Source organism: Ips typographus, linkage group LG16 (genome assembly GCF_016097725.1).
Source record: "Ips typographus isolate SLU linkage group LG16, UJ_Ityp_2.0, whole genome shotgun sequence".
Taxonomy (NCBI): Eukaryota; Metazoa; Arthropoda; class Insecta; order Coleoptera; family Curculionidae; genus Ips; species Ips typographus.
This window is the reverse complement of record NC_138437.1, coordinates 8,946,179-8,972,931: the sequence shown is the minus strand read 5'-3', so window position 1 is coordinate 8,972,931 and position 26,753 is coordinate 8,946,179. Positions and strand designations below refer to the sequence as shown.

At 33.5% G+C, this 26,753-nt stretch overlaps 1 protein-coding gene across 11 annotated transcripts in view; it reads left to right on the top strand.

The window, feature by feature from the left end:
• Window positions 1-26,753, top strand: part of LOC145738903 (agrin-like) — a 79,761-nt gene that overhangs the window by 27,852 nt on the left and 25,156 nt on the right. For 9 of the 11 annotated variants that reach the window (XM_081994056.1, XM_081994054.1, XM_081994049.1 and 6 more), the window contains 3 exons: window positions 5,931-5,969; window positions 12,333-12,347; window positions 24,536-24,745. In XM_081994056.1, the coding sequence (XP_081850182.1) occupies window positions 12,335-12,347; window positions 24,536-24,745 (223 nt within the window). In that variant the 5' untranslated portion in view covers window positions 5,931-5,969; window positions 12,333-12,334. The remainder of the gene's footprint in view (window positions 1-5,930; window positions 5,970-12,332; window positions 12,348-24,535; window positions 24,746-26,753) is intronic. The other 2 variants (XM_081994057.1, XM_081994051.1) reach the window with 1 other exon arrangement.

The window sequence follows — 26,753 nt, the reverse complement described above, 5'->3', positions numbered from 1 at the left end:
TGATTATAAATATTTACTTTAGAAATTGTTCCTTAGGTAACTAAGTAATTAATTAGCTCACTCAAGAAATTTCTTATAATTCTCATTATTTTATTTGACTCTTTTTTTGCTTTCAACTTGAATAAATAAATAATTAATCAGTATTATGCAATACACTTTTCTCGTTATAGGGATTATTAGGATTACTCCAAAGTGGATCGCATTTATGAAGCGAGATATTAAGTTTGCAAATTACTTTAAAACTTATAATCACGAAAATATCCGTTTTGATTTGTAACGATACATGAAAATCAAACCTAAGCTAAATTACAATTTTATTCCAAGGCTTTCCCGAATGTCGTCATTAACTTTTGCAATTTCACTGCATGTTTTCGCTACGAACTTTATTGATCTGGCTTTCTAACGGAGCTACATTAAAGGATGCGGTTTGCCGAAAGTCTGAGTGCCGGTTGTAGTTTCTTGACGTTCAAATTTAATCTAGGTTTAGACAAAAAAAAACTGCCTAAAGATAATTTTTAAAAGTCCTTTTTTGTTTTCGGTTTTGTTAAAAACGAGCGTGGACCAAAACATAAATCTAACTTATAGTCATATAAAAAGATGTGGTCACGTAATTGAATTTTATGTTGCTGACGTTTCCAGGTTTTTCTTTAAAATATATCGGGGATCTAATGCTACAACCGGTAAAAATTGCAGGAGATATCTTCACTTTTTGGCCGCCTAGAAATAAAAATCGCCGAGTGGGTTATTTATAAAGGCTAATAAACTTACCACTGTACTGGATATTCACTTTTATGTACAAATAAAAACCATTAGCAAAGTAATTCACGATTGCGTTTCCACAAACCGACCTATTAAACTAAAGTGCCTCGACTTGGAGCTTTCAAAGTTAAAAAGTTTTCTCTAAAGTTCAAAATGACCCTGTCCGAATCATTCGCGTCCATTACCTCTTCGCTTAATTTCCCTCCAATTCAATTAGTTCGCAGCAAAATTAGTTGATACCTGCACAGCTAGAAAATTACCTGATTTATAATGAAAAACCAACTAAGATGCACATTCTAGAGGTTTAAGGTGTTAAGTAAAAGTTTTATTAATTCGTTACAAATTTATTCGCGAAAAATTAACTGGCTGCAATTTTCCATCGTTTTATATTTGACTCTCAAATCGAGTTTAAATACTTCACTCCACTGCTGGCGCTAAAACGTTTTAATATTCTCCAATTGTCTGAAAGTCTGTCCTTTTCACAAAGTTTGTGAAATAAGTGAGGTATTTACATCAAGTTTACTCACATGTACAGGGTATGGTCGTGGTTAGCTTGAAACACATCACTGAAATAATGGAATTTGCCATAAGTTTCACGAATGATGTCAAGCAAAAATAGGCTGTAACGACATAAAATGGTTATGTTTGTCAAATTTCCATGTGGCTACAAGTTCATTAAATCATTCAGCTATTGATTGGCTTATTACTTATATTGTTAGCACCATTTTTCCTTCTTGTTGGTTGTGGATAGATTACTCCATTTTTCACTAATTGAAAAGAAGAAAAAAAATTTGCCAAGACACATATTTTTGGAGCCATTTTATTCCTTGGCTTAGGTAATTTTAATATTATCTCTCAGTAATTCACAAAACAATTCCGTCAGGCCTAAAGCTATAATTCTAAGTTACTACAGTGATTCAGTCGGTATGTCTCCTCTTTCAAGCCACTGAAAAATATCTGAAATGAAAATAATAACCGTTCGCGCAATCTAAAAAAATCAAAATTCTTTCGTATACTATTTCAAAGAAAAAGTGAGGTCTGACATTTGTAATCACGGTCGGACTTTTAATAGAGAAACCCCAAGAGTAATTTCACTAAGTGATAACTTGGAATGGGATCGCAAATTTCCGAAGTCTTGACAGAAGAGAAAGTTAGGTCCTTTGACCTATTTTAGGTGAGAAATAATATTTAGCAGATGGACGTGAACATATTGACGCATATGTTTGTTTAATATATACCGGTACATGTAGAATAGGAAGATTTGACGGATTTTGAACACTAAATGGAAGGTTAGTATAAAACAATTGGATTTCAGCAAATAAAACCTCAAATCTGTGTGGAGTAGTGGATTTAAAATGAGCGAGCATGATAAATAGGTAAAGCGTAGATTATACGCATAATGCAATATGTTCATTTGAAATGTCAATTAAACGAGAATATATTAGGGGAGTTATATTTTCATCGGATAGTTAAATAGGTGTCCGATATTTAAATATATGGAGGTAAACATTTTAAGCTAAAAATGCAAAATTTATGTTAATTCGTGTAACAACGTTTAGGTTGTTTCGACTGAACGTGACTAAAACAGATCGCACGAGAGGCATCGAATTTATTTAAACATAATTTACAAGTTCGATTTTCTCCGAATAAAGTTAAATTATTTCCGCAGTAGGTTTTAATTTGCACTTTATCCTCCTAAAATAAAATTAACGGTCCGAGCTGACCTGAAAATTTGACAAGCGAAAGAAAAAAGCAGATGCTGCATTATCGATTTTATTCCTAGTAATACTTTACTGCTTTTCCCATATGCACCGTGCCAAATTCACACCTCACTGTTCATTTTCAAGTATACTTTAATAGCGCGTAAAATCCATTTTAAATTCAATATTACGTCTCTCCAGGAACATTGTGTATTTATCGTACGAACCTAAAACCAATTTAAAATGTTAAACACGTACATACACCATAAAAAGTTTCGTGTTTTAAAAACATCGCAATTTCAACAGCTTTTCACTACAAAAGGGAAAATGTCTGAATAAAGAAAGCAATCCAAATAGCAATCAGACTCGATGAACATACGTGCTCTACTAGCATAATTTTTTTCTTCTCTCTAATTGTTCCCTTTTGAGAGTGAACTTCAAAGTCGAAGACGTTTAATTCAATTTTCAACAGATCGAACTGTTAATGATGATTCAAGAGCAAACGTCATAAAATTAAGCAGCGACTCCAAAATCGTCTTTGATATACTGCTGAAATTACATCAGAGAACAGATGTGACATTTCCCACACCCGAGGGATTTGTACGAATAATTTCCCTTTTTCTTACTCTAAAATGTCAGTGATTTATTTATTTTACCTTTCGGACTAAAAAGATCCCATCCAGTTGTTTATCTTTCCCGGCCTGATAACGCTCATATTTTACAGTAAAACATAAGGTCGACGTCCACCAAATCTCGTTAAGGAAAATGATACGTCACTAGAAAGGTCAACGTTATTATTTATAAATCTTTATTTCACACTTTATTTTCGCCTAACCTAACCTAATTTTTTAGGAACGATCAAAAGAAAGTTTGAAAAGGATATTAAAATTCGTTTTCCAGTATTATCTCATTCACGTAGCAACTTTTCATTTTCGTATTTATTCATAAATATTGATGAGGTCGTTTGGGAAGTTTCCTTCTATGTGTCTTCTCTCGACGTGACAAATTTGAAGAATATAATTTGTAGACCAACAACATTGCTAAAAGGATCAGAGAGCAACAAACGTACCCGAGACTATTAAAAATAAAATACAACGGAAGAAAAACCGTGCGAGACATAAATTTTCTCGGGAATGGGACGGATTTGTAAAGCGTCGGTACCTAACCTCTAAATCTTGAAAAATTATAAGTAAGTATCTGGGTGACATTTAGAAAAGTTTAATATTTCCAACGCAAGGCGACGAACGAGTGTCGCCCAAAAACCGTACTTAGCACCCTTAATGGTCTAAGTTTACTCCAGTAAAGTGAAAACTTTTTACATTAATCTATTACAAAAACGAACTTTAACTTACACATAGATAACCTTTTCATAACTACAGATTAAGATGATTTTATTCCAGCAATAATGTAAATTTAATCGATGTGGTTAAGTAGAAATTGCATTTCAAATCCAAGCTTACCTCGCTGAACCGTAGAGCTGTGTGTATGTCTATATAACTCCTAATTCAATAAGTGAATTAACGGCTATTATGAATAAGTTTACCGCTCATTTATACAAAGTTTACGTCAACTCTAGAGGAAATTTAATCGCGCTGATGATTCAAGTGATTAGTGACAAATCAAGCCGCGCTGAAGCTAACATGGTACTCTGATTAACGGGATAAAGCCAGAAATGTTTGTTTATATACCAGATTGTATGTGTTTCTTCACACTTCACAATACAAGGTGCCAAATTGGGGTATAGGTAGGAAATTTGTTCTTCTTTACAGATACAGAGTCGGTGAAATGTGAAATTTTTTAAGGCCTTAATTACATTCTACACGGCCAAAGTCATGTAGAATTCTTCTCGAAAAATAATTTTAGATGTATTCGAATTTTTTAAGAACTTCGTAGAGATAAGATTTTTGTCATCTGCTGTATGGAGTTTTATACTATCTTAAGTGGTTTAACTGGAACAGACTATGATTAACATCCATTTACAATTTAAGTCTAACCTTAAATTAACAATTTTCTACATTGTTAACCTAATATACATAACTGTCTACTCATATTCTACACGGTAATGTAGAAAATCATTATTTACTCTTTCCAATGATGCAAAAAAAATGGCGTCCATAAGATTTACCAAAATTATTACACATACATCACATCTTTTTTAAAAACGTCATCAAATTCTTCTTAAAAAAAGTGCCTTAATTATGTCTTCATTTCAAAACTGCCATTGGCGTGGTTTAGAAACTAAAAGACATAAGACATTTTCTCATTTCACATTGAGTTTGTCATAAGTCATAACATTCTCTAAAACTTTTCCCATTTAACCGACTCTATATTTGTAAAGACAAACTTGGGTGTTCCTATCGTATGAGGACCAATGTTGTATTTATGCAATAATATTTATTGAAACATTTTTTATTACTTAAGTAAAATGATTGTTTCAATCATTGTAACAGTGATAAACTCAATAATGTATCCTGTTCTGTGTATTTATATCCATTCAACTAGCTGCAATTCCTACTTATTCAGTTTCTAAACTTTAATCAAAACGTCAGATTAAAGCTTAAAAGCATTCTTGGTACAAAAAAAGAAAATTGTTGACCCAACAAAAAAATATATGCAGTATTTCATTGAAGATATTAACGCAGACATGAAGGCGGTGTAGATACCGAGATATTTCCCCAACGGGCAGCAAAATTTTTCACGATAGACATCATGAAAAATCCAGAGTTTCTTTAGTAAATAAAGTTGTAGTTTATTGTGGCTTTTATGGCAGCGGAATTTCGTCTTGGGAAAGTTGTATTATTGAGGAAATAAAAACAGAGTGAACATTCTTTTTTAAATCTTAATGTCACAAGAAAGTGTTGCAGCCGAGGGCGGTAAACGAACTAAAAAGAAACCAGACAGCACTGTCTGAATAGAAAGCGCGTTATTAGTGTTCATTTGATTTAAATGCTCTTAAATGGTAAACGGAGCTTTTGCTCTCGAGTTTGTAACGTCACAATACAACATAATAAGATGCCCGTTGAATGCTGAATAAGATGTTTCTATTAGAGTTCTTTCCATATGGATGTCGCGAAAGGAAAACTATCAAAGTGTTCGAACAAATCTATTGTTCCTGAAGCAACCTCGTTTCATAGAAATTTCATCCATTAAATCTTGAACTTTGTCGCATAAATAAAGAGTGAGTTGAGACATTTCTCAGTATCTTATGGTTTATAACAGCGGATGTTGGAGGTTCTTGTTCAAACCCCCCGGAGTAATTTTGCTAAGTGATAAGTTGTAACGTTTTAAATGTGTGGGACAGTTGCTGAATTTACTACTAAAATTATTTGCGCTTTGCAGCAATAAAACTCCTGTACTGAAATTAAGATTTACATATCTTATCGTTCATTCTAACTAAGCCAAATAACCTTAAAGTTATCCAAGCTAACTTTGTAATGTTACTTTTATTTTACCATGAAATTTTTGTTTCAGATCCTGAAAATTATTGGAATCAGCAAGGCCACGAATATGGTGAGTTAGAATGTTTTATATGAGATTTAAAAAGTTGTCTTAAAGTATTTTCTAACTCGAAAGTCACATAAAAGGTAATAAATCCTGCAGGAATCTTTAAAACAAGAAATTGCTTCCGAACTTGCACTCGTCTGAAATGTCTGTTGTGGAACTTTGGAATGATTTGAATTTTCCCTTAAATCTTAATTGCTGTCATACTTTATTCAAATCCGCGACCTGTAAACTACCGGAAAAGTTCTCATTGCAAAATTAAAACTTTTCATCGGATAAATAAAAAAAATTCTAAAGTGATAAATTGCAAAATTTTTATTAGCGGCGCAGTGATTTATATCAAAAATCGCATGTTTTCGTAACTCGAAAACATCACGGAACAATTAGCAAGCAAATGATTGATTCTGGCACTTCGTGCATAGTCCATATTGCAAACGAGTGGTCATCAATTGACTATCATTAAAAATATTTCATATGCGATTTGAAAACAATTTCATACGTGCATAAAACTGTCATTAATAATTCTCATGAAATAATAACTCACGTCAGTAAATAAAAATAGTTTACGTGTGAAAGAAATACGGATAAAGTTTTAACGTGGAAGTTCGGATTCCGCAATTCATCTCCCCGGTCAGTCTATTAACTAAATAAGTCAAATTATAATGAAGTTTGTTATGTGTACAGTCATATTAAAAAGAAATACTTCGACGACCGCCAAATTACTTCCTAAAACGTATTGCCACTGCCAAGTTTTTCGTTCAGTAGACCCTAAAATAGAAATTACTTTTGAAAGAAAAGTTTCACGGGAACAGGCTTACTTTTGCCGTTTAGCTTCTAAATTTTCTCTCTCAAATATAAATCGGCGTAATGAAGTTTGGCGACGTTGTTTGGCATTGTAATGGCTTCAATTAGAATTTTTAAACCTTGTCTTCTGCTTCTTAACTCGCTCCAACATTCAGATTTTTTTCAAACTTAATTTCACTGTTTGTTTGTTTAAATATAACTAACCCCCCTAAGATAGGGTGGCCCATCAAAAACGAACCAAGTTTTTAGAAACATCCCTTCAGACAATCAACTGCATTTTCAAGAGAGACACTTTTTTATAAAAATGTATAATACAGGGTGTAACAAAAAAAGTTATTACACCCAAGTCAAGCATTTCAAATGAAAATGTATTTTTTTGGGTTGTTTTTTAAATTCTAAGCATTTTCCATGTAACATGTACTCTAATCGTTCGCTTTGCTCTATTACCTTCTTACCTCTGCAAAAGCGCTCCAGTATTTTGCTCCATAAGGGTTCCAATGCACAACAAATAGCATATTTATACCAAAGAACCTTAAATTAAATGAAATAAACAATCTTAGGACCTAAGAAAGTCAACATTTTGCAACAAAAAAAAATTATTGAAAAAGACCTTAAAATAAAATTTTGTAACTCATAAAGAGACTTTAATTATGGATTCAGGAAAAAATTTCTTATCGTATACAACATGAATGGTTTTAATTAGTTTATACAGAGGTTTAGCTCCACTGCAATATAAATGATGCAAATAAAGCATTTTAATGTATGTCAGAACTAATTAATATTAATGTATCACGGCTGTAAAAAGTTTTACGTTTTGTTAAGAGTTGCTGGGGTATACGCTATAATGAGTGGGTTTTTGTCCGAATGTGTGAACTATAAGCCAGAAAGTTAGTCATGGTCCGCTGAGCCAGGCAAATAATAATTATTAATGTGTGGGACAGTTTTTATAGGAACAATTAGGTGGTTATCAAGGGATTAGGTTTAAAAAGCACTTAAAACAGCCTATGTAATTGATCGTAACTGACATAAATGTCACCACGTGTATAAACATAATTAATAATATGAAAATTATGATTAAATAACATCACAATGGACTAATTTTAAAATATGGTTCAGCCAATTAAACTCATTTAGTGCAAATGTCAGTTGTATCACCTAATTTCCAATTATATCCAGATTATTTTTAACCTCATTCGAATATTCGTAATCGGTTGGAATGGTAAAAGCGAATTAAAGTAAGAAGGAAAATACCGGAGAAATACTTTACATTTTAACAAATTACGAGTTGAATCCGCATTAAAGTTTTAAGCCAAATCTTTTTGTGAAATGAAATCCTTTACGAAACGAATCCAAGAGCCTGTAATTATGAAAAACTCTGTAACAAACGAAAGTATCTAATTTATTAAACGATTTGCTACTGTTCCTTAATTCTTTCACTTTGTAGAACTTAATACTCTATCTCTTCAGCATTAGCTGCACAGCCTCGTCTTTGAAAATTAATTATTATTAAGTTGTGTATCTACTCTGTGCATGTGTAAGACACTAAATCTATACTTCAGCTATCTACGTGTATACATACACCTTCTAGCGATTCCTCTTAAATAATCTATATTTTTAAGAGATTAAAGTTTCAGTAGTTTGAAACGGGAAGCTCCAAAATACGCTTTGGTACTATTCGCTTTGTTCTAAGCGGACTTTAAATATTTTAAGGACTTTTGATAGTATTAATTTCGTAAATCCCCGGAGAAGCCAAAAAGTTCTTTACACCGCTCCGATATTAAGTAATTAAATATTTTCTGGTAGGTATTTAATCCGCTTAGCGAATTACGTCTAGCTTGAAAGAATATTCGAAGAAACTTTTAGCAGTATTATATTTGCCACTAATGTTTTAAGTGAGTTCGTCCATAAAATCGTCTCCATACAGCAGCACAGAATATTCTTAGAATATTTCTCTAGGGTTCTGGGTGAATAATTTTAATGCGGGACTGGACATTAGGCCTTCAGGCTAAAGTGTAGGGCAGTCCCAAAAGACGACAGTCTAAATTGTTACTAATTTATTTCCGTAACCGGTCAAGCAGCGAGGATTTTATGCATCCATCACCGGTTTTACAGCTTAAGCTCTACACTCACCTGTGGGGTCTGCGGGCATGAAATATCGTTAGAGCGACCACTGGGAGAAATAGAGCCGTAATGTGGCAGTTTTTTAGGATTTAGTCGTTTCCAAAGCTACGGCCGTTATAAAATCCAGAATCCACGATTTGCAGTTAATTGTTAGTACGGCTAACATGCTGTAGCTCGACCGAATTGTAAAACTAATGAAAACTTATATTGTTTTTTGTTTGCCGGGAGTGTCTTTGTTATTGCTTTTATCCAGGATGTTTTTGATTTAGGTTATACTATGTAGTTTGAATTAATGTTTCTTTCAGACTAAAATATATGGAAGTACAGGAAAATTTAAAAACTACTTTTGTTCCTAAAAAAACTTGTCTATTGAACGTTTAGTTACAAAGTTCCTGCAATTTCGTGTCACTAAAGCTGGTAATAAATCAATCAAAAGAATGAAATTAAATTCCAACTATCACAGTGCAAAAAAAAGTTTCCGCGTAAATTGGAAATTAAAACCCGTGTAAAAATCGCATCAACAAAGTGACAACCACCAACTGGAAACCATTGAGCTTTATACTTATGCGCTTAAACGCTGACAAACGTAATTTTGTCACATAATTAGATAAAATTTATCAAGACTTTTTCCAGTTCCGGATATTCGCTTGCTCACTTGGCTTCTGTCGGTTACCAGATTGTAACATTTTAGGTCCCCTTTTCCATCAATGTAAGTAGCACAAAGGGCTCAGATGAGGGAATTAAAAAAAGTTGTCCGACTGAAGAGGTTCCCGATTTTGCCAGCGTAACCTAGTAATATTTTAAAACCCCATTAAAAACCAGAAGGACAACGCCTGGGAATTCTAATTGAAGACATTACAAAGCCAGGCAACGTTTCCTAACTTCATTAGGTCGATTTATATTTGAGAGAGGGAATGCCCAAGCCAAATGGCAAGAGTTGTACTCGCTTCCTGAACTTTTTCTTCAAAACTTATTTCTATTTTCGGGTCTGTTGAACGGAAAACTCGCGGACAATGTATCGTCCTAACTTTAAATTATGTTTTACTGCTCTAATATTGGGAAAAAACTTTTTAAACCAAATTAGAATTTCCTAACATGCGCTCTATATAAATCAGGACACTTATTGTGGCGGTTAGGCTTTCCACTTCCTGCTTTGCTCTCGCGTTTATTTTGTATATCATGTTCTACATATTAATATATTTCAACGCAATATGTCGTTCTGGTTGGCGGCGAACCAACCCCTGCCTTCAGGTTTTAATAAACAGAAGAAACGATACAATTTTCCTCCTATACGCGTGCTTGTTTTACATAAAAAAATCTCCCCTAGTGGTGTTTGAAATTTTTTAGCCTGGTAATAATTTTCTCCCCAGCTTTTTCAACATAATTATTGCTCAACGAGATTTTTAGTTTCCCTTTATACCCCACCTGAAATAAATTTGTATGTAAATTCATATTCCTAAAGGGTCTTAGGCAATATATGAATGCATTAAAACTGACCAAATATATTTGCTGAATAAAGATTCGGATTAATAATAAAAGGCACGATCGTCCAGGCCAGGTGTGTCGCCACAATATTTCAAACTTACCTCATATATTTAAATTGACTGTGAATAAGGGTAGGATTTTAAATTTTAAACGTATTAGGTTTGCCGTATGTGGGGTTGGTGTAAAACAGACTAAATTACGGAATTAAACCTCACAGCTCAGTCAGAAAGTAGGTAAATTAGTAATACATACTATTTTTTACTTAACGCTGAGAATTTCTATTATTAACTAGATTAAAAAAAAGTTGTTTGATGCCTACTCTTCTAACACTAAATTATTAGTTTCAGTAAAAATCGATGGCCAAAACTAATAAAGAGGACGGTGCCTAATTAATAATTCAAAACATTCAGCCAGTAGTGTCGATGCTTTTATTAAAGGTATTCATATTCCATTATTTATGAATTGAGGAAAATAACATGTATGGTGATTGAATGAAAGGGCTGCAGTAATATTATGCAGACCTCCTTAGTAAGTAATCAGAATCAGAATCGATGCTACTGTCTAAGAAAGACTTTAAAGCACACAAATAGTCAAGATATATCAAAGAAAGGCTCGACTAAGGACAATTTAGGAACGAATTCCGGTGCTTTAGGAAAGAAGGGAGCTGGGATAAGATGAGATAAACGATAGAGTGAGTGGATTGTGGGAGCGAAATAAAGTGATGAGAAAATTTCAAAGTTAAAAGACAATTACTGAGGAAGTCAGATAAGGTTTAGATTCGCGTCACTAGATTCTCCAACTCTAGATTATTCCGCCACTACTACAACTGTATTACAGTATACGCTTAAAAATTCGAGACCAACAAAAATAATAATTAAACGGCATTTTGCATTTAAAGTGATCTGCTTAAAAGTTTGAAATTTAAAATAGCTTTAAATCGGGTTCTCAGTTGCTACCTAAATTCTCCAAAACAAAGTTTTATAGTTTGAAAAAGAGGAATAAGTTTTATTGAAAGCGTAGTTAATGCGGAAAGTTTTATGTATTTATCTAGCGGGAATTTTAATTGACAATTTTCTGTTGGAATTAAAATTAGAACCTGCAACCCAGATATTCTTGGGTGTAGTGATACAGTATTTCTAAAGCTAACCAGTAATAACACTAGAACCAAACAGTATATTGGTTAGTATTCGACATTTAATAAAAGTGAGAAGCAATCGAATATTTCCATTTTCCACAACGCTCGGGTTATAACGAAATAAAAACATTATTTGTTTGAGCTTTCTATTGAATTTTAACAGGTTTTACCCGAATAGATGTTCGTATACGAAATCACTGGATTTGATTTTTAAATTTGTTTACAACATGATGTGATGAAAACTGATTTTTTCACTTTATTTCTACTATATTACTGCTCGTCCGAATTGCTGTTAAACCACTAACACGAAAGGGGTTAACACAAGGTTTGTTTACGCCTCTAAAGCTCCGTTTAACGCAAATATCGCCACAACTAGTAATTACTTGATGTATCAACGGAAGGCACACAAACACGACTCAATCAAGATTCAATTACACGTCTAATCTAAATTTTCTTAGACGCGTTTTCTCTATAAATTAGTTTCAAGCAAATCTCTAATAAAATATATATTCGGCTAAATCTGTTTTCGGAATCGCTTAAGGCGAATTGCTTTAACTCGACGCGCCAATTCGCGAATTTATTTGCTTAAAATATATTTCTACTGTTACAAGGGAATTCTTTCAGCGTTTGAAGTCTTTTGGATATAATCCTCTCCTTAAAATCTTTTTTGTTGCTTTTTATATAGGGATCTTCACTAAAATAATTCAAGAGTATGCATTACAGTGCCATGTTAAGTTAACTCATATTTTTATAACTTATACGGACACATATTAATAATGTCATTTTCTGATAATGATTGTAAATTATCTTAATTCTCTTGATTTCAGGAATGGACTATCCAGGTAACTACTTTTCCATTTGCATAGTAAACAGAATCAAAATAGCGGACAGGTAAGCTGGAGAATACTGATAAAATTATACGTTCCCCTATTCTGTCGCGGCTACATCCATTAAATTGGAGATTTCTTGTAGCGAGCTCTAATGTAACAATTCCACACCGAGTTAGCAGAGAAAATATGACCTAGGTAGCTTAGAAGAGTAAGTAAGCAGTTGGGATGGGATATTCGACCTAAGAGAAACCTAAAACTGAAACAGCACACGTAGGCTAAAATTAGTATTTCAGGATGAATATAAATAGTTGGCAAGTAAATTGCTCTGTTTACTAAAAAGTGATGTCTGAAATGCAATAAATATAATTTAGGTGTAAAGGTCCTACAAAACATAAAATATAATTTCTGGCTTATTTTAGCCTTTGAAACTGAACGGGCAAATTGGCCGAATGGGACAATTATTTATCGAAACATATCTGGTTTGACCGCGTTAGTATTCAATTGATAAATTTTAAGGGTACAAGTTCACATCTGCCCATATATATTTAGGTCGCTAGATCTATATTTCACGTTCGTATTTATCGCATAACTGCCTCGTATGGATATATTATTCGGGTAGCAAGAGCTAAAATAATATACGTACGATGTCCAGCTTCGCTTGGTTCCTCATTCACGTTCAAACTTATACATTTAGATGATAAATTATTTTGTAATTTATTTTTTGCGGTTACGTGTCAACGGATTGCTCCAGCAGACCCTTTCTGTCCAACATCTGCTTCGCTCGAAATTGTTCAATTTTTATTACGTCTTTCTATTTATATCTTTATATATAAAGTTAGTAGGTTGACTATGATAGAACAGCCGTCTATTAAATTGATATCCGAGTCATCTTGATAATAACCTGTCATTTAAAAATAACCGATTAGAAATCGATAGATCATAATACATATGTTGTTGTTATCTGAACAAGGTCCCAATTTCAAGCCGTTACGTCGTTCACCGATTTGATTTCACAAACTAAACATCCTGACGCGATTTAAACCTAAATTTGGGACAACAGGTGTTTTTTATTGCGATCTAGAACTCTCTACCACCGAAAAGATTAATCTGGGATATTGTTTTAACACGGGCCCGACCGCTTTGAAGGAATTTTAGTTTATTTACGTCTACAAAATTTATTGTCCTCTTAATACCACCAGACACTTACAAAAAATTGAAATTCTTTACTAAGGAATACTCAGTTTGTTGCTTCGAAACTAAGTTGCCATTACAATCTTATTTAAAATGTCTTTTATCAGCGGTATCATCGAACAAATGCGTTTCATTGAATGCCGAATCAAGCTAATGCATCCAAACTACCTTTGTAATAGCAAAAGTCGTTTAACTGAACACTGAAATAGCTTTGATAAATAATTCCCTGTAGGAAGTTTAATGCTAATAGTTTGCAGTTGATATCCAATGTTCTGCTGTCATAAAACTGTCTTATTACTTACCGTTATAGTACGAATAATTTTAAAATTCTGTATGGAATAAGTTAGTTTTGTTTGTTGTTAATTAGAATATTTTATTAACATTCATAGTTTTGACTTGAGAGTAACAACAAGTTTACAAATTTCGCTCAGATGAGAACAATTTTTGTTGTTATTTGACAAGCCAAATTTTATTAAATATCTCAAAAACTAAAACCAATCAGTAAATACAAAAATATGATTCTGATTCAGCGTTTGAAGATACGTCACTTTGCCACAAACTAAGGGTTTTGGGTTAATTTGGTAAAATTTTGAAAAATTGTTTAAAAACATACACACAAAAAAAATTACTCCAATTTCAAATAAATTATATCATGAACCAACAAGAATAATAAAAAAATAAGAATGATAATAAATAGGGATGCTAGTTACTTTTAAGTTAAGTAACAAACTGTAAAGTAGAAAAAAAAAATTTATATACTTTCTTTGTAACAATAATTAGAAAAAAAACCTGCAATTAACAGAAAAAATCTAAATAAAAATTTAAATCTTAATAAAGAGGGATGGACAATGTCATAAATGTATTTAGTTAATGTAATTAATGACAGGTAGTTAACGTAAAAATGTAGTTAAATTATTCATGTATCTATTGTAACTAATGTAACAAATTTCGGCTATATGGTCCATAAAAATTCAAACATACCTATCTTACTGCATGACAACTAATTTTACTTTATGGCAAACATATTGTTCAAGTATTTAGTTATAATAATCGAGAATATAAGTTCAGCTTGCTTAAAACTAACATTATTAAAACCACACCCTTAGTTTTCGGCTATTTTCATAGGAAAATTGACAGTTTTAAGAAATCTCACGACACTATTTTGGTCCAAAAATGTATATACTTGTGTAATTAAGAAATTATCGTTTTGCTAACAGAACAGAATGATTGATTGCAAATTAAACTATAGTTTTAGCCTCTTATACAAAGTGATCCAATTATCTTATAAACTGAAACTTTCATAGTTTCTGAAATAACATTGACGTACCAATTTTGTATTCAAAAACATTCCAGCAATCAAAAGTTATTTTAAAAGGTAATGCACAGAACTAAAACTTGATGGTCCAGTCAAAATAATTGGCCACAAGGTTCGACCAGGCAATGAACTGTGACAAGATGGCTTTGCTTTTGCCATTTCGCTCTTTTACTCGCTTTCACAAAGTAAATGAAGCATCGCATTTGACTGAGCTTCAGAGGTATCAACGATGTCCCTAAAAAGGGATGCTCTGTTGGCTTCAGGGGGATTTATGTTTGGCGCCGGACTTTGAGATTTGGTTTCCCGTTTTCCAGGCTAAACTGCAGCTAGAGAGTAGACGGATCCCGCCTCATTTAGGCGTTAATTTGCCATTTTACGGGTTGGTTAATTATCATAACGGGTCCCGTCGAACTTTGTAATTGAATATAGAATTGGGTGTGTTGAGTGCGTTATGTGGCTAGTAATTATCTCTTCGACGAGGGCAATTAACGTCGGCTGCATCTGAAATATTAAAAGCGAAGTTTTGTTGTAAAATACAGCCTAAACAGGACGCGAGAATGTGGAATGTATTAAGCAAAGGGGAGCAGAATGGGGATTCCGGGAATTCCGTTGTATTTCGAATTATTCAGGCCGTCTTACCTAACGCGTGTTAAGCTTACTCACAGCCGTCACAATCTCATATAATATGACGCACGTTTGTTTTACGGTTCAGCCGAACGGGATTAATAATTCACAAGGAACATCATTGGATGGTATTTTGTACAGTTCACGCATTGATGTGGTAAAAAATAATTTACTTTTGTAAGCGGCACGCAAGCCCCATATTTGTTCATTCGACATGCCAGATCGATAGACAAAAAGCACGATACACAACATGAAACAATCCTAAGATGGCTTGTGGTAAGTTTAGGTGTGGTTAAATTTGATTTTGTTATTTTGACGCTCCCTGAGGGAAAAAAACTAGTTAACATTCTCAAAAATTCCAAAGGTTTTAATTATGCAACCCGCAATGCCGACCCTGAATATCCGTTCGCAGTGCAGCGATTTTGCAATCATTAACGCTGGGCGCATAACCCCAAAATTAAAAACGTATTCCCTATACATGTTTTATTACCCAATGTAACCGACCGAGCAGTTTTTATTTAAATTCAAATCTAGCTTCAAAAAATCCCTTTATTGGTTATTACCTTCCTTACCCCCTCATAGTATTGTTTTATCTAGGCCACACAAATTAAAATAAGAAAGCCATAATAAGTCTAGTGTGGCTGACGTTATTGTACTGAAGATAATGACGTATAAGGAAGAGGGGTTTACAAAACGGAATAAATTCGGCGTTAACGTTGGAAGGAAGATGTTTTTACTACCTCTGGGTGATGCATTACGTCACTGGCGAACTGGTAACTTCAAACAGTTTTACGCCAAATTACCAAGATTTATACATATTTAAGTGCGAGTGAGATAAAGCACACAAAACTGTTCGCTTCATAAATACCAGATAAATTTACTAGAGTGTGACATCAAGCCTGCGAGACTGCTGTTCTTCGAACTTTAATGAAGCGCCATAAAAAACGATTTGCTGAATAAGTCTTTCCTTAATTATTGCCACGGAGGAATTGCTCACCGGAAAACGTTTTATTTAATCCAATTTAGAGGGATCTATGTTAAGGAATTATACGGGGACGTTATGGCTTTATTACGCCATTTTAATTAAGTAACAGAACGGGGTTGGTGACAAGGAACACAGCAGTCATGGGGGTCCCAGGTTGTGGTATTTATATTATCAAATATCTCAGAAAATCAGAAGCTGTATTAACTTTGCCTTCTAAATACGTTTCCAAAGCTTGTTTATAACTAGCTATCTAATATCAAAGCATTCAACTTGTCACGTAGCAATTACCTAGGATCAATAATGTTTACGAACAAGCAAAGAGTGTAGAATTACCACGTCTGAAGAAATAAAAGCCATTTATACGGTCCGTTTGCTTTAAATGACTCTACGTCATCAATTACGATAAGTTGTTGACAATATGAAATTCTGGAAAATTGGCTTTATTCGTAAAAGGTACTAAAAATATAGGGAGATTCAATGTTAAGTCTTCAGGGGTTCACATAAGTAATTTATAATGTGACCCTATGTAACATTTACTCATAAATCAGTACATACGTAGATGCAAAATCATCTTTATTAAACTAATCATAAAACCCACACGGGCTTATGGGCTATTTGTCGAGAGCATTTGAAGCCCAAATAATTTTTGTTTATGATCAAACTCTCAAAATTCAATTACCTTTTACGATCCACTTTACAAGGCTCATCGCCCTTTACTCGTTTCCAAATTTGGGTCTTGCAAATAGTATTGGTAGTTAGCATAAACCAAGTAAATGACAAATATGTAAGTTTTGTAGAAAATTTTTATTTTTTACGAGAAAATACCACGTTTTGTTGCATATAGAATGTAAATTTAAGATCGAATAAAGTTTTACTGTTAAAAGTTCGTAAACTTCTTCAGTAAATGCGAAAAATTGCAGAACATTACTCTTACTTAAATGTAGTAATATGCACATTACCCAGCTATTTAGTATTAAATTTTCTTAAACCACAAAGTACATTGTTTTCATTTATGGAATCCCTAACCAAAGCAGAAAAATTTAAATTAAAACTTTAACAAACCAAATGGGCATTTGAAATTAATATGTCAAAAAGAACGAACAAAATAATAAATAAACAGCCTTCATTGTTATGGAAATCTCGGAAATCAAACGACGAAATTGAGAATTTTTAAGTTGTTTATCCAGAAACATTGTTAGAATTTTCCAAGGAATTTCCAGTGTGGATAATTCGCAGCTTTGATAAAAATAACAGAAACGCATAGGCGTGTTGTAAAAAGACTAATAAACAAAATTGAGTATATTTTGATGGGAATTTTTTTGTCAGAGAAAAGAGAGTATGTTAGAAAAGAAGATAGGAAGAATGTGTTATTGTCTTAAAATTTAAATGTTTGAGCTTTGACTAAATTAACAAAAGTAATGCTTAGATATAATTAGTATTGAAAAATCAATGTAATATTCCCCACATAAAGTTACTAGTTGGTTCTTACTTCTAAAGGTGTCGAGGCGACTATCAATTTAGCTACAGACGTGTACTGAAACAAGTTTAAAAGTTTCGTTGCGATATGCTGTTAAATTGACGTTTAGTTGCGATATTGTGCAATGACAAGTTCGAGTTTGTGTTGAAATCGTGATGGTCCCATAAACGAAAATAGTAGGGTCTGGCAGCCGGATCGAAGAGAAATCCAAATGAGTTAGCTGGATTGTAATTTATTTAATGAACATTAGGGATGTCTGGTTGGGCGCTGGATCGCTGGCAATTTATTAATTGGCAGGTTTCTGCTATCTTTTTTTACGAGCCGAATTCAATGTTCCAAAAGCTAAGCGAATAAACGGCAGCACAACGCTCCTGAAGATATTAATGTTTGTCCTAGACGTATGGTTCAAATTTTATGACTGCTCTAAAAGTTTCAAAACACCATAAATGAACGTGAGCTCTGTCTGAGCGTGTTCCCTGAATGCCTTTTTTCTGGCCGGGAGGATATAAACTTTAGTTGCGCTAATTTATTACTTCTGTAGCTGGCTTTATTGTACGAAAGTTAATAGATAAAGTACGTAGTTCTTTGTAGAGTTAAAATGTGAACACGAATCTTGATTTATCGGCTTACATATCTTCTCCCCAACGCCTCTATTATGACACCACAATAAGTCTGGTTTTTTATCATAAAAACATTTTTTGCGTAGGAGGTCAAAGCAATTTTTTAATAATTACTTTAGTAAATAACATTTTAACTGTTCATTCAAGTTATTTCTCTTATTACTTTTTATTAAATTATGATACATTTCACAAGCACGAAGTACGCCCACAAGATCCTTTTATACAGTTTTAGTGGCAAAAATGTTTTTTTTGCTTCCTAATTAAATAACTCTGTCATACAGTCGCACAGAAAATGTTTCCAGTAAAAACAACCATTTATTAATAATTTAGCTATCAAATACTCGGATGCAGGGATAACTAACAAAAATTCACCTCTTGAGAATTCAAACTAAATAACAGAACGTGCAAAACTTACCAATACACTTCTGTTGTCATATAACAAGAGACATAGTCATCTTAACAATGGAAAGTTTAAGCATAGCAAATACTCCTTTTGGAGAATGAATTATGTTTAATTACTAGCATCTGGATTGCAGTCGGTCGTTGGCGCTAAACTCAAAGGAAGTTAAGTTCGTTGTCCTCAGCTTGCAGTACTTACCTTTTTGATGCACATCTCTGCTTTGTTCGACACAACAATCCTTTTCGCTTAAAAAACACACCTCCCGATTAAGCCCTTCAAAATTTGGAACGAATCGATAAAATTGTTGGTGGGATAAAATTATGTCGCTAATGAGGATGTAGATGAGATAAATTGGAATTTTGAATCCAAATGGGATCAGAGAGTGTGTTTTATTAGTTTAGATTATTTTTTGCTAACTTTGTTACAAAACTATATGAATGCCTAATAGCTGAAAAATAAATGGGATTTGGAGCAGCTGGCCCTCAATCAAGATCAAGTGGATTATTGCCCATTATCGCGCACGTGTCAGTGGCAACCTCGATTCGGGATATTCCACTGATATTCTGGATGACTTTCTAATTAAATTTTAATTGTTCGAGTAATTACAAAATATTTTGACACAGACTTGTCCTGAAAAACAAACGGTCTGAACCTGACGGCCGCTGATTCTCCACTTGTACCAACTTTGTATTTTCGGTTTTAATCTAAGTCTATGAATGTGACATTTAATACAAAACTCATTTTCGGCAACTTGCATATCTTTAACAGTTCCTCTTTGAGTTTAAATTTGCGCATTAATTAAAACGGCTTTACATATAGATTAAGTGCCTTTTTACCTCGATCGTCGACTAAAAGTGAAAGGTTTATTTACCGGATTCGACTAAACAATTTAAAAAGATTTTCAGCTAACGATTCATCCTTGAATTATTCATGCAGACTCCGCAAAATCTCTGGAGAAAACCAATATGTTTCTCTTTCCAAGCAAGTGTAGAAAATATTAATCTATTCGCCTAAATGATAAAGTGGTTCAGTTTTGTCTTGTCAACATTTTTATTTTAGTAGATTCTGTGTTACTAAAACTCACTTGTGCTGCTCCAGGTTAAACTCCTCTATTTTTTTGTCATTACAGTGATATTTTATTATAATTAATGTATAAGCTGGAAGTTAATCCAAAAAGAGACTTACTAGAAAAGCATATTAGTAACTTTGATGGATTCTACTCCTACTTGGACGAGATTATCTTATTAGGGAGAGGTCTATTTTTAACTTCAGTTAATTATTATTTTCATATACAGTGTGTCTGAATAAGTTTCTCGCTTCCCGTGTAACAGCTACTGCAAATATTAAATGGGGAATCTTTTAGGGTAAGTTGTATGTTAATAAGTAAATTTGAATATTTTCTGTGGTCGTTAAGGTTAAAACATCAAATAGTTTTAAAAAATTTATTTTATTATATAAAATATGAAGTTTTTGTTCATATGAAAAACAGACACGATATATTATTATTTTAAAGGGCTGAAACGAAAAAACTAACCAAATAGTAATCTAATTACTTTTTTAAAAAATTAGTATATTATGTTATTAGGCTTTCTACGTCCGTGTAACGTATACTATTTTTTTTTTTCAAGCGGCATGTATACAGGGTGTATGGATTTGCGATGTTTTGACCGGAAAACCCAATTTATTGGCTAGTTAGGATAATACTAGCTTACATAATTTGGTCAATCATTTTAACACAATCTTATAAATTCAACTTTTTCATTAGGCATAATAAACTACTAATTTTTCATGTTTGTTTGCTTTATTCCTTGCATTACAAACTTTTTATATTCACAACACAATTAACATAAATTAAAATATCAATTAATAGAAAAATGTAACTAATAATCTACACATTTTCTTTGTCGGTCAGTTTAAATGAGCAATTTTCAAATTTACAATTCTGAGTTACATTTAAAGTAGGTTGTTGTTGTGGGTTTGTTGAAATTACTGGTTCTCATCTGGATATCATCTGTGGTATTGTTCTCCATTGGTATTAAATTACAATCATTTACATCCAGAATTTTCGTTGCTGTGTCATTTTTATTTCTTAAAGAATCGTCAATGTAGCCTTCTGCTACAGTTGTAGACCTCCAACCACCGTGTCTTTTCAATGAGCAAATGTCTCCACCATTATCTACAAAAAGAATTGCAGAGGTTGGGCGAAGGCAGTGACCAGTATATTCTTTGACATCAGGCAATTTTTAAAAACAACGCTATTTCCTTGGGAATACTTGAGATTTTGTGAATACCCATTACAACTCTGTGGCCAACTCCATTTTGATATTTAATGAAAAAACGAAGTATTTTTTACAAATATTTATGTAAAATTCTCCAACAATTGTAAATGTTCTGGGCTTGTAATTTTTCGTGTTTGAAATTTTAACCAGAATTAATTTTTCCATGTATTCAATATCTTGAATTCTCAAGTTTACCAGTTCATTACATCGACATGCCCCTGCCGTATATTAAAACAACCTAAAAATGTTGAATATAGGTATTAAAAAAAATCATAAATTCATTTTTGTTTCGGATCTTACCTTCATGGCTAAATACTTTTTGTCAGGTGCTTCTGTTAAAAAAGGGTCTATTTGGTTCTTGGTGAAAGTTTTAGACTTTTTAGCTGCATAGTTTTCACTTTTTCGCTTTAAAAATGCTTGCACCTTTTTATACGATAGAATATTTATACTGTCTTTAATATTTAGCTCAGCTTTAAGCATTGCGCCCACATTGTCGAACTCTTCAATGATTTACTTAAATGGCCCATACAACATTTTCGGTAAAATTGACCGCTTGGTGATCTCTGGCCCAAGTGGTGAATGTATTGTACGCTCGTTCATACATTTCGCGGGACCTGCCAGGAATCAAATTATTTAGCGTATTTGACGCTATTGCTGCTAAAGCAGGTGGTGTACAACTTATTTTATCACTATCACTCATTTCGGCGATTTAGGTCGCTTTACGGCTTCACTGAAACTTTATTTAACAATACTACTACTAATAGAATTAGTGTGCCATGGACATCACGATTTTTGACAGATGACACAGTGAAAGCCTAATAAGGTAAACATAGGATGTGTATCGTTTCCTAGCCAGGTTAACCGATTAATTCGGACTGGTAAATATACATATATAACGGATACTGAAAAAATATCAAGCAAATGGCCGATAACATTGTTGAAAGCCTATTTTCAAGAACCGCGTTCCGTGTAAATTCGGAGCGCGTAACCGTAATCGACAGATGACGCTAGACAGCCATGATGCGGCCTCTGTTAGACAACTTTGGAAATAGCTTCGTGTTGTTATCGTATTCGCCGTGTTGTGTGTTGTGTCAATCAGTTTTTGCCTTTTTGTTTTTGTGTTAGTCCGTTTGTTTATGTTGATTTAGACCTGACACCTTCAGGAAAACTGTATTTCAGAGTAAGAACATGAAAGGATTGTATTGCAGAGCCAAGCCTGACAAGCCAATCAAAGCAAAGTAAGTGTTGCATTAATTTCATCTGCTTTTTTCTAAGTGCAACGCTTTTAGTCTGGATCAAGTTCTGGACATTATTTTTTTACCTCCTAGGATATGAAATAGCCTTTCTACGCCGGCAGTCAATGAATAAAAAAAATGTAAACATAGCAGGAAGGAGCAATAGCAAACAAAGTGGGTGACAGAAACAAGGGGGAGTAATATGGCGGCCGTCAATACTTGTTAATCTTGTCCACTGTACAACTTAATTTAAATTTGCAAAACTCAACTGTTAAAGAACCACAAACTAACACTATACTACAACAAATACAAACAACAAATTTTTGCGGGTTTGAAACTCCAAACTTTCAATGACTTTGCGTCAATTCAACTGCGCAGTAGGCGAATGCGCAATCAAAGTAGGTGGACTTCCGTCCCCCTCGCTTAATGCACAAACGAGTTATAATTTGTATTATTGTTACCTCCTGATACTTGTTCTTTTTACTCATTGCCGGCAGTACAGGTACACAATAGGCTTATTTTAGACCGCTTGAAAAAAAATTGTTGTATTCAAATTGTGTTTAAAATACACACTACACCAGTAAAAACCACTACATTTTTTCGATTATTACTTGCAGGATTCTTGTCCAAAACTGTGATATTCTTTTGATGTAGACCTTTAAGAGAGAATTATGTAAATAATGAATTTTAAGCCTTAAATAAGCAAACGTAGACAACTAATTATTTCTACACCTTTTGAAAAATTCTTCTATGCTAAATCAAGGAGATAGATGAGTAAAATATCTAATTTTTAGACAAACCTTAACTACAATAGAGATAGATTGAAAAAAAACATTTACAAAAAAAGTGGTTTGTGATATTTTGTTGGCGTCATTGTCTGCACGATCGAAAAGTATCTATCGATTACAGCACAGGCGAGAAAGTCGTTTAACAAAAACTCGTTGTATTTTTCAGGAGCAAATAATGGCTTTGTTTCTGATAAATTCAGAATGTCCCCTAATTGATGATGTACGAGCAAGAACAGCGTTCTTAGTTGTCTGTGTGTTTGTCTGCAAATTAGGGGACAATATTTTTATCGCGACTGCCATTGTTCCAAACACATCAGCCGCCCCGCCGAAAATAATGGAGATATTTTGCGGATGAGTGAACGGCTCGGGATGTAAAATATAAAACGCTGGAAAGTTGCAAAATTTAGAATGACAGCCATAAGGTGCGGGCTTAGAGAGAAAGGAGCCTGTCGTACCTAAAGCCGTATAATTGAAAACCTACCTGGAAATAGATTTTCCGGAAATTTGCAACTGTCGTTACCCCTTTTGTCTAGGTATATTGAATGCTGATAGAGAGGACTTTAGCGCCGTTTCAATAATTTATTAGATATGGCTTTGGCGAAAATATTGCTCCAGAACGCGTGACTCTAATTTATTTGCGCTATTGAGTTTAACAAATCACCCTTCCTGGGGACTATTGGGCGAAACGATCATTTTTTATTTGAATTGCCTTTCTGAACTAGTCTACCTAATGGTGTTATTAAGACAACTCAAAATGAGAAGTAATATAATATAGAGGGTAAACGTTCTTGTTGGATATAAGGATTACACAAAGTTGGTTAAATTTTGAGCATAAAATATGAGTTATACAGCTTGGAAATCACGTTTTCCTTAGCACTCGGTTCTCTGTCTCCCCCGAAATATTTGTCTCCTCCAAAATTCATGTTCCCTTTGATAGATGTTTTCACGGAACATGTCTCCACTAAAACAACTGAAATATGGGAGCTCCATCTAATATAAACGCGACGTAAGCAAACTTATCTTCAATATTAAATCCATATCCGCTACTTTCATTTATCAAACCAATTTGTTACCGTTTTTCGTTCCAAAGCGTTACCAGAGCTCTAATTAATTATCATTTTCGATGATGCGAACATATTATGTCAGATTAATAATTTTGCCGACATAACCAGGAACATTTCACTAAAGCCGCACGTAATTTTATCAGAATTCACCTGACTGCTTTGAAGTTGCTTTCCGTTACTCTAGCCTTAGAGATCAACTTATACAAAGTTGCACTTTGACAGAGCCCTGCGAGAAGACGTATTGCGCTTGGGGAGCCCAATGTGTCAACGCTCCTGATGGAAAGGCCCTTTGTCAATGCCCTACCTCATGCAAGAGCAAGATCGAACCCGTCTGCGGGACCGATAATGTGACATACGATAACCACTGCCTTCTGCGAGTTGCATCCTGCAAAGCCCGAGTGGACACCAGGGTTAAACATAGCGGGGAATGTGGTAAGAACTTTATTGTCTAATTGGTAGCATACAATGTTGATTACCTCAACTTTACATGTACACATATACCTACTTTGTTGTGGTTTTGTTTACAACTTTATACTCTAATCGTAATTGAGGTGTTGTGCATCCAAATTGATCAAAGAAGGCATTTTTCTTTTGGTATAGTTACTTTGTATGTAAGCTAGGGATAAGGAAGAGGCTCTTTCATTCAATATTCATACATATCAGTCTACTGCTAATCCGCTAACAGAAACTCTAGTCAATTGTGTAATAAACTTAATTCAGTCTTTTTGTGTACTAGTTTATCTACTACTCTAAAATATTTGCCTGGAAATCATGAAGCAAATGCTCTACAGAAAAGACCTGATAACAATATAATATTTTTATGAGGTTACACAGTGGGCAGTAACTATCCATTTCAGGATCCATACAACTCGAGAACATAGTAGCTGTTTCGTCTCAGGGGAAATGAAACTCTAACACATCTTCTATTATCTCCCGAAAATATGTTCAAAACTTGCCACCCCTTTTAAAAGTATTAGGCTATTTATATCGACTTATATAAGTTTCTGAAAGCCCAAGACTGTGTATATATATAAATCCATTATGCAGCACTGTTAATTGTTCTTTTTTGCCATTACTCCAAGGATAAGTTTTCCATTAGTCTTTCGCGGAAGATTAATTTACCTAGCAGCCGCTCTTTTCTTTGAAAGTTCAGATCGATTTTGCTGCAGGTCCTATTTGTGTATCGATAACCTTAAGTTACGTGTAAAAATCTTTACACTGACTATGATTTTGATAAATTTGGTTCGCGGTTTTCCTTGAATATTACCGCTTTTCTTTTTTTTTTGTAATCGATTTATTCACATCAGCAATATTCAACTGGTTTAGATAATTGTATTCTCCCCCCTGTTCACTTTTTTAAATAATTAAGATGCAATTACACCTAAGATAGTTAATACAGTCACAGAAAAAGTTATTAGTAATGAAGTTTGTATATTAAAAATTTAAGATAATCCATTACTTATTAAGATACATCAAAATGCATAAGATAACCTTTCAAACCCCTATTTTAATAAAGTGACAGTCATACTCACCCAAGTTATGAAAGCGTTCAGTTCTGCGTTTATAAAATTGTATTACACTTTTATAAATTGGTTTATACCAAAATGCACTCTTAGTGCCTTCGGCACCTTTACTATTACTAGAAATAAACTAATCTTAAAATTACAGACTAACAACTTCCTACGTCTAGCATATTCAATGCTTTGAGCACACTTAATATGTGAGTTTTCCTTTTTGTGTTATGCCACTCTTGATGAGTGTAGGAACATAACGAATTCTCTCTGTGTATGTACTTTATATGCAACCGAAGCGTAAATTCATCGATCTTTCATGTGGAAAATATTAATGCAGTACTCGATTTTCCACGGAGTTGTATTAATTACAGTTCAAAGTCTTTACTTTACCAAAGTAAATTTCAGTCAAGTTAAGGACGGTAAAAAACTGAAGATTTTTTTATATACACATACACCACATGCAACCAAGAAACATTAAACGAGCATGTGGCAACATCTCTTTTGATTAAAGCATGTATAAAACACATTCCTCTTTAGCAGAGAATCTGCTGAATTTATAAAACGCTTTAAGGGTAAAATTTGCTTAGCTAAAATAAAAAGCTAAGAAAATAGCATGTTCTACAAGAAAAACAGACAAGGTTGGCTCGAGCTGATATATTCAACGTGCTGAGGTTGATAATAACTAGAATCCGGAAGTTACGTAGTTTGGAAAGTATGTCGTACTGTTTTCAAATATTTCCTTGTTCAAAATTACTAACATAAACTGATGTGTTTTTTTGGCTGTAAAATGGCTTGCTGCCAGTATAGAAAATGTATTGAATGTTGCCGCGAAAAATTCGTTACGTTCTTTGTGTCTGGGTTTTGCGTTTCCCGAATTCAGTTCAGAGTCGATAAATGCAATTTTGGAGCGTTTCAAGTTTTCGATT